At 54.2% G+C, this 14,347-nt stretch overlaps 1 protein-coding gene across 5 annotated transcripts; it reads left to right on the top strand.

Moving 5' to 3' along the window:
* Positions 1–2,985: 2,985 nt before the first annotated feature.
* On the top strand, positions 2,986–13,863 carry SLC25A23 (solute carrier family 25 member 23; the record flags this gene model as incomplete). 5 transcript variants are annotated; one of them, XM_084250300.1, is made up of 10 exons in its annotated part: positions 2,986–3,308; positions 4,407–4,530; positions 5,108–5,195; positions 5,494–5,605; positions 6,633–6,791; positions 6,877–7,029; positions 7,227–7,334; positions 8,470–8,637; positions 12,510–12,660; positions 13,679–13,863. In XM_084250300.1, the coding sequence occupies exons 1-10, from the start codon at positions 3,153–3,155 to the stop codon at positions 13,861–13,863; spliced, it is 1,404 nt and encodes a 467-aa protein (XP_084106426.1). In that variant the 5' UTR covers positions 2,986–3,152. The 5 variants fall into 5 exon arrangements, with proteins under 5 accessions (XP_084106426.1, XP_084106425.1, XP_084106424.1 ...); XM_084250299.1 differs by having other exon boundaries at positions 4,404–4,530; XM_084250298.1 differs by having other exon boundaries at positions 4,404–4,530; positions 7,227–7,370.
* Positions 13,864–14,347: the final 484 nt, after the last annotated feature.

Here is a 14,347-nt window from a genome sequence, read left to right as displayed (position 1 = left end):
GTGCTGGTGGCACCCGGGACCCGGCTTCTCGCGCGCGCCGTTCCTACCGCATCTCCGGCCCGAGGTACCTGCGACCCGGCACCTGGGGACGGGAGGAGAAAGGCCGGGTCGTGGGGGAGGCGCAGGCCCGGAGGAGGGGCACCCGTGCCAGGGCACCCCGGAGTCCCGCCCCGCCCCCGCCGTCAGAGTTCAGAGATTAAAGATTAACTCCGGGCGGGGGCGCGTTCTTGTGCTGGAGAAAGGGAAGAGGGGAGAGGGCGGCAGGTGAAGCCACGCGTCTTATCTCCTTACCTGCCCCGGGAGCCTTCGACTTCGCTCAGGTTCCCGCCCGGGCGCCTCGCTCGAACCCTCGATGAGTCCGTCGGTCGCCCGGTCGGACTCCCCCAGCTCCTCCCGCTCACGTGACCCGGAAAGTTTAGTCACTTACCTGAGAGGGGAGCGCACTTCCGGCCTGTGCACCTGAGCCTAGATGAGAGGGCGGAGTCCCGCAGGGGGCGGGGCGGCGCCGGAGGCTTACCTGTAACGGGAACCCAATCCAGTAAAAGCAGGAATAAAACGGGGTGGAAGCGCGCAGGTGCAAGAGACTTCCCACCTGTATTGCGGACACAGCTGTAGGATTGCACAGGTGTAGTGACGCGCCGCGCGGGTGTGTGAGTGCTCCTGTCTGGGGGAACTCTAATAAAGAAAACCTGCGTGTATACACCTGCATGGTTTCAAATCTGTACAAAAGACATATGCACGGATACATAAGAAAAACGACTATAGGAGACAACTGCATTGAATCACACCTGTTTGGTGTAGACTGAATAGAAGCATACATGTGCAGAAAACTGCTATATCGAATACACCTGCATCATACCAAACACCTGGTTGAGGGACTCTGGTACAGGGTACACCTGTTTGGGAAGTGAATCTACATGGCTTACTTATGACACGAACAACACTTGTATGAGGAACTGCTGTGTGGAAATGTATTGGAGATACCTATACGAGACATGCCTGCATTTAAGTACCCCTGAATGGGCCCCAGTTGTATGGCAACAAATCCATATGGGTGTATATAGAAATGGAATACACTCAGAGGGGGTCTATATAACACGTCCCTGGATAGAGGAACACCTGTTAAGAAACATGCCTGTGAGGTGAAGGAAGCGGCCTTGTCTGAAGGACATCTGCATATAATTGAACTCAAAGGAGAGGGAAAACTGAGAACATCAGCCTGGGGCACAATCCCATTGAAGCACATCTGGCTGAGGGGGGCACCTGGTCAGAGGCTCAGGTGTACAGAGGCTACCTGTCAGATAATCAGATGCATCTGTGAGAAAACATTTGTTTGGGGCATTTCTGTGGGAAGACATCTGTATCCCCTTTGCTGTAGAGCACCGACAAGAACCATCTTTGAATGATAACATCTCTTAGAATACCCTCCTTCTCTTCTTTTTTTTTTAAAGATTTATTTATTTATTCATACAAGAACTGGGGCAGAGGCCAGAGGTGTGGGGGTTGAGAGGATTCACCAGAGACAGAGTGGGGAGCAGAACAGGTAGACTGACTGAAATACACTGCTGAGGGGAGCAGCGAGCGAGTCAGGAGAGGTCTGCTGTGTGGATTTCTCCCTGGCCGGGGATCGAACTCGTGCTGCAGAGGCTACGGACAACTTCATAGGTTGCATCTTAACCCCTTGCACCACCAGGGAGGCCCAAGAGGCTCCTTTTCTGGCACACACCTGCCACAGCACACCTGTCTGAGCAGAGCTGAGTGGGAACCAAACGTACCCTTAGGGATATATCCTGTGCTGAAGAACGATAATAACACGAGTCCCTCCTGGAGTCTGTAGGGTGAAGAGTGATGGCTTAGGGAAAATTAATCCCTTCTAGGGTATAGAGTGAGGGGTAAGAATCCCAGGTTTATTTAATCCTTGCAGGGCATGTGGACGGGCGAGAGCACTTAACCTCCGGTTTCCTCACCTACCTTATAGGGTTTGGGCGAGGAACACACAAGAGGTGAGTAAAAGGTCTGGCATGTGCAACCACTGAATCAAAGTTAGCTATTGTTATTATTCACTGTCGAGTGGCCTGGGTACGCCTCCCCCTAATGGTGAAAGGAGACACTGCGCCCGAAAACTAGTGGGAGGGCCCTTGGGCAGGTGCAGCGAGCGCGTCAGGCTGGGGCTCCGCCTTCAGCGCTCGCCTACCGGGTCCTCATGCCCCGCGGGGGCCGGGACCCTGCGACTCCGGGACCGGCGGGCGCAGTACGGAGCCGGCAGTCACTCCGGCCCAGGAACCCAGCGGCGGCCTCTTTAAGACGCCGAGCGCCCCCAGCACTGATGGGCCCCGGAGTGCCAGGGTCGGCCGACAGGCCCCGCCCCGGCGGGTGGGCGAGGCGGGGCGGGCGGGCGCCGCTCAGGAGCCTTTGGCCAATAGGAAACCGACTTTGTTGCTGCGCCGTGCGTTGATCTTCCGTTTCCCGGTCTGAGTGGGGCCGAGAAAGGCGGGTGCGGGCGGGATAAAGCGAGCTGGAGAGCGGGCGCGAGCGCACCGCGCCTTGATCATCTGTTTCTGCGGCCGAGCGGGGAGTGCGAAATGGGCGGGCGGGCAGGTGGAGCGCGGGACGGCTCGGGGGTCGGTCTTGAGTTTACCTGGGGGGCGGGGGCGAGATCTTTAGTTCCTAAAGGGGATTCCTAGGGGAGGGAAGGCAAATGCAAAGGGCTTATGACAGCCAATCCCTGCTATTTCCTTACTTTGTCCCAATGGCCATAGGGTAAACTGAGGCACAGAGGCGGAACTCAGAAACCAGAGCCGAGACCACTGACCCCGCTGGCAAACGCTCCTCCCAGACTGAACCCTTTGCCCTCTAGGTTGTGCAATGCCAGAACATCCCCGACATCCCACCCCCCCCCACGCACCCCAGCTCCGCCCCCAGCCCCCACCCCTCTGCGGGCGGGGGGAGGAGACTCAAGTTCTGGCGCGGGCGGCGACGGCTAGCAGTCACCGCCTCTTGCCGGTGCCAGAGCCAGACGGGCAGCGCGGAGGCAGCAGTGGCAGTGGCCGCGGAGCTGGCCCTGCGGGGCCGCGGGGGGGAGGGGGAGCCGCGAAGCCCCCGCTGAGGCCGCCGCAGCCGGGCCTCCCTCCCCCCCACCCCCGGCGGGCGCCATGCGGGGGGGTCCGAGCGATGCCGAGCGGCGGCAGCGCTGGGGTCGCCTCTTCGAGGAGCTGGACAGCAACAAGGATGGCCGCGTGGACGTGCACGAGTTGCGCCAGGGACTGGCCAGGCTGGGCGCGGGCGACCCGGACCGCGGAGCCCAACAGGTACCCCCGCCCGGAGCCCCCGCCGGGAGCGCTGCGCTGGGGCCCAGCCCGCAGCCGGTAACCCGAGCTCCTGAATGGAGCGCCCGGAGCTGTCAGGGACTGCCTGTGGCTGGACACCAGGATTTGGACCAGCCTGGGAGGCGCTATCCCCGTGTCCCTGCCCGCCCGTGCCCGGGCCTAGCGGGCTTGCTCGGGGTAGTGCTACTGACCCCCAGGCCTGCAGCTCCGCTTCCAACACCCAATTCTGTACACTCCTCTATACTTTGCCCCCCATCCCCCTCCGCGGGGGGATGTGTGCCAGGGAATAGAGCCAGGTTGATATTCTGGCCACTGAACTGGACACACTTTCTGCTGAACTCTGCCCAGCCCAGGACCTGCCCTGCTCCCGCCTCCTGGATTCACACGTCCACACCCTCCACTGGGTACCCACTGCCCTCCCAGCCAGCTGCCCCAGCCGCTATGTTTACATTCCCTGGCCTGCCCTTTCCAGGGCTTGGCTCAATGCCCCAGGCCCAAGCAGGGATCCCATCTAGTGTGACGCTCCCCTCAGCTCGGGGTACACCTGTCAAAGGAGGAACTTGCCCCTGAACCAGGCAGGTATGTCCCACATTTGTAGCCTCAGATGCCACTGGAGTATTTCCACAGCATCGTGAGACCTCCAGTCTAATCTCCCACTTACCAGATGGGAAAGCAGAGGCTGCTGAGCTTGCATCTATCATTGTCCCATGTTACCCAGAGCTATCTCTGACAGGCGCTCCTAAAACTGCTATGTGGACAGGTTTTTGTAAGAGACAGCTGGAAGGACAGGCTTTCAGGGACAAGCGCCCAGGGCTACCTATCACTTCCCAGCCCTGTAACCTTGAACGAGTTATTTGACCTTGGAGAACTCAGTTTGCTCACCAGGAAAACTGGACAACTGCTGGCCAACTCACAACCTACTGGCCTTGGGCATCTTGCTGATTGAAGGAGGGTGATTTCCTCTGTCTCTGGCGTCTAGGCCCTAGAGGCCGTAGTTCCTGGGGCACAGCTAGTCGCACCCCTTCCAGATTGAGTAACAGCCTCCTAGAGCTCCATGTGTCTCTTCCCCCCTGCCAGGGCATCTCCCTTGAGGGGGACAGTGACCCAGATGGCGGGCTGGACCTGGAGGAGTTTATCCGCTACCTGCAGGAGCGGGAACAGCGCCTGCTGCTTCTGTTCCACAGTTTGGACCGGAATCAGGATGGTAAGGCCCAGGGATGGGGCTGTGCCTGCCCCCCACACACACACACACCAATGGGGTTAGAACTGGCAGAGCTAGGAGGAGGGGGAGGGCCGATTTTCCCTGATGACTCACAGGCTATTTTGGGAGCTCTCCTTACCCCCACCTAGGTGGTTTGAGGCTCAACCAGCTGATCCCACCTCCTTTTCAATTCCCTGGTGGGACCCCCTTAGATTTTTCTAAGGGGCAAAGATTTCCCCCATAGTGCTCATGGATTCCCCATGGGACAAAGACCCCTCCCATAGCATTTGCTGGATCCTCATTTTGCCTTTTGATCCCCTGTGGCATAGGATCCCCCACAATTATCTAGATTCATGTATTCTTTCATGGGAGAGAGGAACCTCCAATATTGCCCAGTTCCATCTCTCTGATCCCAATGGGGTAGGGCAGCTCCCAACCATGTCAAAACCTCACCCAGGGTTGCTAGATCCCCTGGCTTTGCTAGACCAACCATTCCCATTCCAAGCTGTCCTGCTTCTCAGTCCCAGCATTGTCTAGAGTCCCCACACACACACTTCCCCACCTTGGGTCCCCTCCACAGGTCATATTGATGCCTCTGAGATCCAGCAGAGCTTCCGCGCACTGGGCATTTCCATCTCACTGGAGCAAGCGGAGAAAATTCTGCACAGGTGAGTAGCTCGATGTCCCAAATCCCAGGCAACTCAGATCTGTGGGACCCTTCAGCCACCTTGAGCCCCTGAACCCAGACCTAGTCCCAGGGTGGGTGTAACTGAGAATTTGGCCTTTGGAGTCTGGCAGATCTTGGGGCAGTGGCTTCTCTTCCCTGAGCCTTTTTATCGTCTGTAACATGGTGAACTCTCGGTGTAGAGAAACTGTCATTGTCCCACCCCAAACAGAGCAGACCCTCAGTCCAGCCAACCCCCAGTCCCAGGCACTGATTCTGTCCCACCTACCATTCCCCCCCAGCATGGACCGGGACGGCACGATGACCATTGACTGGCAGGAATGGCGTGACCACTTCCTGTTGCATTCATTGGAGAATGTGGAAGATGTGCTATACTTCTGGAAACATTCCACGGTGAGGTGGGAGGGCTTTCCCATGGGGGACTGCTCTGCTTCCCCAGGGCATGGAGGGGCTGATTCAGGACTCTCTAGAAAGAGGTGCCACTGGGAGCACCTCCCTTCCTCCATTTGGGAATTGGGAGACTTGGGAACCATTTGGGGAAATCTCTGCTCTCTGAAGCTCTCTGACTGGAGCCCTTCCAACTCCTGCTGGACCCCTGGGGATAGGTTGGGGGTGTTGGGAGCACAGAGTAGAAAGAACTCACCAGATGAGACACCCGGCCTCCAACCCTCCACCCACACACACGGCTCCACTTCTGCTGGTTTCTGTCTGCCTCATTAAAGGATACTGCTGCCGAACAGACAAGTTAGAAAGGCACTGTCCTCAGAAGATCCCACAGGATCCAGAGAATTTGTGGGGGGGGGGGGCTGCTCTAGATCACCAGTTTATGGGTGAGAATCCCTGAACAATGCTTCTAGTAGTATCTGCAGGGGGATTCACCGGTGGAATCTGGTGAGAGCCTCTTGGGAGATCCAGAGATTTCCCCACCACCCTGGGGAATGCATGAGGGCTTGGTTGGGAAGTCTAAAGAAGAGGGATGAACCCCATGGAGGAGATCACTGTGGGACCAGGATCCTCTGGGCACGACAAGTTGGTCTCCTTATATGAGAGATCTCTGGACACATCTTGAGTGACCCTGGAGGGATCTTCTGGAATCCTTATATGGGAGACCCTTGAGTGGGATCCTTCAGAGAGACCTGATTGACCTTGGAGGGAGCTTTATGGGGTTGATGCTTGGGTAGAATCCTTTGATAGGGTTTGGTAGAGATCCCCAGGAAATCTGTTGAGATCTTATTGGGGTGACCACTGAGTTGGATGCTTTGGTGGGATGTGGTCTGGTCTGAGAGGAATCTCCCATACTTTCCAAATGATGTTCCTTGTGGGGGCCTCTCTGGGTGGCCCTGGGTTTCACAGGGGAGATGCCTCATTTTGAACAGGGTCACATCACTATGCTGTGATACTCCAACCCCTGTGTCCTCAGGTCCTGGACATTGGCGAGTGTCTGACTGTCCCTGATGAGTTCTCAGAGCAGGAGAAGCTGACGGGCATGTGGTGGAAGCAGCTGGTAGCAGGTGCAGTGGCAGGCGCCGTGTCTCGGACAGGCACTGCCCCACTGGACCGCCTCAAGGTCTTCATGCAGGTGAGAGACCCTGGAAAGACTCATCCTCTCCTCCAGGCCTGGGCCCCAGAAGGGGACCCCAAAACCACCTTGTCTCCTCCCCTAGGTCCACGCCTCCAAGACCAACCGACTGAATATCCTAGGGGGCCTGCAGAGCATGATCCGAGAAGGGGGCATGCGCTCCCTGTGGCGTGGCAACGGTATTAACGTGCTCAAAATTGCTCCTGAGTCAGCCATCAAGTTCATGGCCTATGAGCAGGTGGGGTAGGCTCAGGGAGGGCTAGACATGAGGCCTTGAGGGATTGGCTTGGGAGTGGGGGGTGTCTGCAGGTCCCCAGGAGTGGGTGTCTACTCCCCTGCATTATACCCACAGCAGGAAGTCAGTAAAGCGGGGCCTCAAGTGCACAGAAGGCTCAACCCCTGAGGTCCTGCCATCTCTGTGTCTCCCTCCTGCAGATTAAACGGGCCATCCGGGGGCAGCAGGAGACATTGCACGTGCAGGAGCGCTTTGTGGCTGGCTCCCTGGCTGGTGCCACAGCCCAAACTATCATTTACCCCATGGAGGTGAGAAGGAGGGGTCTGGTGGAGGCTCCATCGAGGGTGGGGAGGGGGGCCTGCATGAACCATTCACTCTGTGGGGTGCTCAGCATTGGGACTGTGGCTTTGCCTCTCCCTGGTTTGGACTGTGGCTCATTAGAGCAGTGCTGTTTTCTGGGTGGCCCGTTTATGTGTCACCATTTGGGATGTGACTTCCGGATACGGTGGTGTTGACTATTTAGAGAAATTGTGTGGGCCAGTCATTATAGGCAAGCCTCTCTGAGGAAACTGATTTCCAGGATGTTGGTTCTCAGGGTATCATTTCAAGGTGAAACTATTTCCAGAGAAATCAGGCATGTATAGTGCATCAGTTAGGACTGTGAGTGATGGAAAACTCAAATCACATGGCTGCAGCCTGGAGGTGAGCAGCACTAGAGACCAAGGTCCTTCCCACTGTCTCCTTATTCTACCCTCTCAGTGTGTAGCATCCACCTCACAGAGCAAAATGACTGCTTCTGTTCCAGCCATCACATCCATATTCTAGCCTAAAAGGCAAACAAAGGAAGGAGCCCTCCCTGCCTTTATGGAGCTTTCTGAATGTCACACATACATCTTCTGTTTCATTGGCTAACTTAGTCACATGGCTACTCACCTAGAGAAGCAGAGAAATACGATCTTTATTTCAAGAAGCTGAGTGCTTGCTAACATAAATACTTCCTATTATTAAGGCAGTAAGTAACAGGATGTTGGGAAACTGCGGTGGCTGCCACATGCTCCTGACATAAGTAATAGCTTCTGGGATAGAGTCTGGGGATAGAGAGAGATTCTAGAGAAAGTAATCTTTTAATATAACCTCAGTCATGTGTGGCTTGATGACATTTCAGTCGACAGCAGACAGTGTATGTGACATGGCCCTGGAAGGCTCTACGATACAGCTTAGGTGTGTCGTGGGCTGGACCACCTAGGTTTCGTCATTTCGCTGTGACATTTGCAAACAATGAAATTGCCTGACAACATGTTTCTTAGCACATACCCCATTGTGAAGCCATTCACAATTGTATTCTTAGGGTATCTCCTTCGAGGGGTAGCTGTCTGGGTGTCTCCTTCCTGAATGTTGTCATTCTGGAGGCAGATTGTCTAGGGCTAACTAGATTCTCCTTAGGTGCTGAAGACACGGCTGACCCTCCGTCGGACAGGGCAGTACAAGGGCCTGCTAGACTGTGCGAGGCGCATCCTGGAGCGAGAAGGGCCCCGAGCCTTCTACCGCGGCTACCTGCCGAATGTGCTGGGCATCATCCCCTATGCGGGCATCGACCTGGCTGTCTATGAGGTCTGTGGGCAGCCCGGCCCCCCGCTCCCTCCCCCTCCTGGGATTTGCCTGCAGGAGACCCCTTTCCTGTGGGTCTGTCTCAGCTGACTCCCATAGCTAGGGGACTTATTGGTGGGGTGGAGAAACACCACTGGGCTTGGGCTCCTGGCCACAGGCACTGGACTCCTGCACTTAGCACTGAGAGAAACTCCCATTTGCAGTTCAGCCTGCATGGGCTCAGGACACAGGAGAGTCGAGGCCCACCCCAGCTCACAGCATCATAGGAGCAGGGAACGCTGAGTTTCAAAGATGCCCATTTTCCCCAATGTGTATATCAAACCTGGCCCCTCTCTCCAGGCAAGTGTGTTCTTTAGCGGCTGCCATTACCCTAAAATGTGCATCTTTGGATCAGCATCTTTATTGGGAGAGGCAGGAACAGGGAGTTTCTGCTGTTCTCTGCCAAATAGCCTCAGCTATTCTTTTACTTTCACCAGGTTCTCCTAATTAGCATAGCCCTAGAGGCCCCCCAAAATCTTTGACTCTAAGACAGGGCCAACTTCATGGGCAGATGACCCGTGCTGGGTGTAGTGCTCTGCTGTCATGTCTTGAAATTCCTGATTATTTTAAAACAAGGGACCTCATACATTTCTGTTCTGCATTGGGCCCTGCAAATTATGAAGCTGGTTATGATCTAAGAGACTCCATGCCTGCCATCCATCCCTGCCCTTCCAGCATCCAGCATCTACCCAGCCAAATGAACCAGAGTCATCTCTCATTCATTTGTTCATTCATTCATTCACTCAGTGTCTTGGCTTGCTTAGCTGTTTTTCACTAAGCATCCTCACATGTCGGGCATGGTGCTGGTTGCTGCAGCTATGGCATTAAAAGGGACCAGTGCATTCCTGGAGGTGCCAGTGTTCCACTCACTGGGCCAGGAGGTCAGTGAGCCAGCAAATAAGATAGTTTCAGATGCAGATAAGTTCTCAGAAGATGATAAAACGGGATGTGTAATTGAATGTAACAGTGGTCAGGAAAGGGGGTTGTCTCAGAACACCTTTTAGAGGTGACATTGACTCTGAGTTAGGCATGTAACGGGAGGGGATGGGAACAAGCTAATGGCACAGGGAAGACAAAGGTTCAGAAGCAGGAACAAGTTTGACTGGTTGAAGGCATGGGAGTCCTGAGGACAGGGGGATTGGAGAGGCAGCAATGACTCAGGGAGGAGGAGTTGAATTATCTCAGGTACAGCAGAGAGCATGAGAACATGAGCGGAAATGAGATGCAACCTCATTTAATCCCAGTCTTCACCAAAAGAGGGAATCTGGAGGTCTGAGAAGTTTGAGAAAACCTGAGACCTCTTGGGGTTTCAAAATTTATGTTAGTTCCAGAAAGGCTCTGAGAAGTCCCGCAGAAAAATGATTTTTAATTTTTTTCTTACAAGATTTATTTATTTATGCATACATGCAAGAATGGGGTATAGGCCAGAGGTGTGGGGGGTGAGAGGGTTCAGAGTGGGGGAGCTGAACAGGTGGAAACAGAGTGGGGAGCTGAACAGGTGGATCTACTGAAATACACTGCTGAGGGGAGCAGCAGGCAAGACAGGAGAGGTTCTGCTTCGCCATGTGGGGGTCCTCGCCGGCCGGCCGGGATCGAACCCGTCCTACAGAGGCTGCGGACAGCTTCACAGTGCGGCGCTCAACTGCCTGCACCACCAGGGAGACCCTGATTTTTAACTTTTTTAAGACCAGGTTAACTAGACTTATGCAGTCATCAGAACCTCTTTCAATTGGACAACTCTTAAAATTCATTAAACATCTGTTTAACAAATGCTCCTTCAGAGGCAGAAAAAAAGGCTATTAAAATTGCCAAAGTAATAAAGATAAAACACCTGTTTCCTATTCGCCCATTCTGTCCCCAGGCCAGACATTACTAATACATCACAACATAGAGTTCCTCTCAATACAGTCCCAGCCAGTCATTACCAATGGATTAGAACTGAGTAGGGAATGAAATCTAGGAACCACCCCCATCCCTAAGCAATAAAGTAGGTCCTGTCTTTACAAAGGGCCTTGCAGAGGCTTCAGAAGGGACTGACCAAGTACATAGTTCTGGTCATAGATATGACTATCAATGTTGATTTTCACCTTAATTTGTGACTTTGGGCAAGTAACTTCCCTTGAGCCTCTGTTTTCATCAATAAAATGGAGATAACAATAATATTCATCTTAGTTTGAAGTTTTAAAAAAATTTTTAAGGGGGCAATAAGACGTGGAAGAGAAGGCAATCAAAAAAGGAGCATGGGAGACTCCCTGATGGTGCAAGAGGTTAAGACCCAACCTATGGAGCTGTCCACAGCCACTGCAGCATGAGTTCGATCCCCAACCAGGGGGGTGACCCACATGGTGCAGCAGACCTCTCCTGTCTCGCCCGCTGCTCCCCTCAGCAGTGTATTTCAGTTCTGTTCCCCACTCTGTCTCTAATGAATCCTCTCACCCTCCACATCTCTGGCCTGTACCCCATCTCTTGTATGCATAAATAAATAAATCTTTAATTAAAAAAAAAAAGGGGAGCATGGAATAGTTTCCGAGGGCTGATATAACGAAGTGCCACCAACTAGATAGCTGAGAACAGACATTGTCTCAGTTTGCCAGGCCAGAAGTCCAAACCTGAAATCTGCGGGGGAGAATCTTCCCTGCCTCTTCCTAGCTTCTGGTGGTTGCCAACAATCCTTTGCCTTCCTTGCCTTGTAGCTGCCTCCCTCTGTCTCCATGTAGCGTTCCTCTCCCTGTGTCTGTGTCTTTCTCGTCGCTTCTCATAAGAAGACAAGTCAAATTGGATTCAAGGGCTACCCTACTCCACATCATAACTCATGACTTCTGCTAAGACAGTGTTTCCTAGTGGTTTCCTTCCCAAGGTCCTGGGGGTTAGGACTCTGTCCCATGATGGCACACCATCAAAGTTGCCATGGTGGGCAGTGGCACTCAGTTCTGGAGGCAGCTCAAAACATGCCCACCAGACCATCGCTTGGGATTGATACACCAAGTCAGCCCCAATGTTCAGAGTGGGGGTGCAAATTCTCCTGCACATCCTCTCCCCCCTCTGCTCTTGTGTGTTTAGCGCAGCCTTGTCTTGGCCCAGAGGAAGGCCTTGGGTTCGGCTGTGAGTGCCAGCCGTGGGAGTGGGCAGGTAGCTACTGAATGGTGAGGAAGAAGGTCATGCCCACCACGCGGGGCACATAAGCTTTCTGCTCAACAGTGACCCCAAATGAAGGGCTTAAAACAGCACCAACAGATTACCTTAGGAAGATCTTTAGGGTCTGGGTAGGCTAATATCAGGTGTGGGCTTGGCTGTGTTCCTTCTAGAGCTTCAAGGAGAAAACCTGTTTTCTTATCTTTTCCAGTTCCTAGCAGCACTCCCACATTCCTTCCCACATCTTTGTTTTTGTTGTTGTTTTTTAAAAAAGATTTAGTTATTGCCTTCTTCCTGAAAGCATAGCATCTTCCTCTCTCTCACACACACACACCCTCTGCTTCCATCATCACATCTCTTTTGAGGGGCCTTGGAATGACATTGATCACCTGGACACTCCAGGATTATCTCCCATCTCAAGGTCCTTAACTTAATTCCATCTGCAAAGTCCCTGAAGCCACATAAGGTATTATGTTCACCGGCTGCAGGTAGCAGGGCATGGACGTCATTCCACATACCACAGAGGGCAGAGGTGAGGGCTGAGTGAGCAGATGCTGGCAAAGACCTTGCACAGGCCCTGGGAGGCACCAAGTACCCAGCTAGTACCAGCAACCATGGGCTATGGAGGCCAGCCAGTGGGAACCCTGAAACCAGGCTCTTAATGTTACTCACTTATACCCACCCCACTTTCTTCACCCCACCAGACCCTGAAGAACCGGTGGCTCCAGCAGTACAGCCATGACTCGGCCAACCCAGGCATCCTGGTCCTCTTGGCCTGTGGCACCATCTCCAGCACCTGTGGCCAGATAGCCAGTTACCCCCTGGCCTTGGTCCGGACCCGCATGCAGGCCCAAGGTGAGGCCTGGGTGGGCGGAGGGGTCAGGGTTGATCTCCCAGCTTCAATCCCGCCTTCACCTTCCTGGCTTCTCCTCCTGGGTGGCAGAGTCCCAGGCCTGGCTCCTTGGGAATTTGGATGGTGTGGGTCCCCACTTTCTTTGAGCTCCCCTTCTCTACAGGTGATAGGATGGGAGCACTTTCCTGAACTAAGACAGCAGATTGCAATAGGTGCTGGGAGAGTAGCTCCCTGGGGAATCTTAACTGGGAGGCGCTGTTGGCTTCTGGCCAGCATTTCCAGGCTGGTAACTTGAGCTCTAATTTGCAAGGCTGGGTTATATATAGTGAGGGGAAGGTTGAGGGGGGCAGGCCGCAGGTCAGGCTAGTTCTTATTTTATTGTCTTTCTCTGTATTTTTCTTTTATGGGTTCTTTTATCTACCCCTCCCCCCCCCCACACACACACACCCTTATCGTTATCAGGAATTTTAGCATTTGTGTTACGTGATCTCTGCTAGGGGTGAGGCTGGGGGTGTTAATGCGTAAGACAGATGTGGTCCCTGTCCCCCTGTCCAAGTTCAGATGCTGGAGAGGAAGAAAGATGCCAAATAAATTGTTCCACAATTAAGTATGAATTTAGGATTGAATGAAGGGGAGAAGGAAGTGGTGGATTTTGATAGGGGACAGCCAAAGAGGGCTCCCCTGAAGAGTTAGCTTTGGAAAGGAGGTTGGAAGGATGAGAAAGCGTTGGTTGGGAGAAGAGGGAGTTTCAGGGAGAGGGAATTCCAGTGCCTTCTCCCACTGTCTCCACACACGTATCTGCTCTGTTTCTAATTGTCCCCAAACTTGGGCCCTCCAAACCGGGTGGAAGAGGTGCGCAGCCAGTTTCAAGGCCAGGAGAAATCCTGACTCTGAGCAGGTCCCTCTTTTAGTCTCACTCTCCCCTGCTACAGTGGCCGCCCAGCCCAGCCCTAGACAGTAGGAGGGGGAAGTGAGGAGAGGAGTTTTAACCTTACCTGGCCTCCCCATCCCCCCCCCCAGCCTCCTTCGAGGGTACCCCCCAGTCGTCCATGCTGGGTCTGCTCCGACATATCCTGGCCCAGGAGGGCGTGCGGGGCCTCTACCGGGGCATTGCCCCCAACTTCATGAAGGTGATCCCAGCTGTGAGCATCTCCTATGTGGTCTACGAGAACATGAAGCAGGCCCTAGGGGTCACGTCCAGGTGAGGGACCCAGAGCCCGCCCCCCACAAGATCCCTCACCTCAATCATGAGACCGATGGCTCAGCCAATGGATCCCAGGTTCCCTCTCACACACACACTCAAACCACAGGATCCCCACACTTCAGCCACTGGGTCCTGTATCCCCACATTCCAGCTACTGGATCCACATTGCCCTGCCCTGCCCACTGGGTCACGGACCTCCATGTCTTAACCACGGGGTCAATCCCAACTCAGCTGATCCTGATACTCCAACCACAGGAGCATATATCCCCACATCTAAGCACCCAGACCCCTCTCCCCAGACACCAGATCCAGTGTCCTTGTGCCACACTGGATCCCAGATCCACAACCCCACTGGCGGATCCCAGATCCCCATGCTTCCAGCCCTGGATCTCCACGTTCAGCCACTGGATTCTGGATATCAAGAAACCTCAGCCACCGGATCCTGACAGTGCAATGCCTAGATCCCAGGGCCCTGACCACTGGAT

This window comes from Talpa europaea, assembly GCF_964194135.1.
Source record: "Talpa europaea genome assembly, chromosome: 12".
Classification (NCBI taxonomy): Eukaryota; Metazoa; Chordata; class Mammalia; order Eulipotyphla; family Talpidae; genus Talpa; species Talpa europaea.
This window is presented reverse-complemented; position numbering and strand designations above follow the sequence as displayed.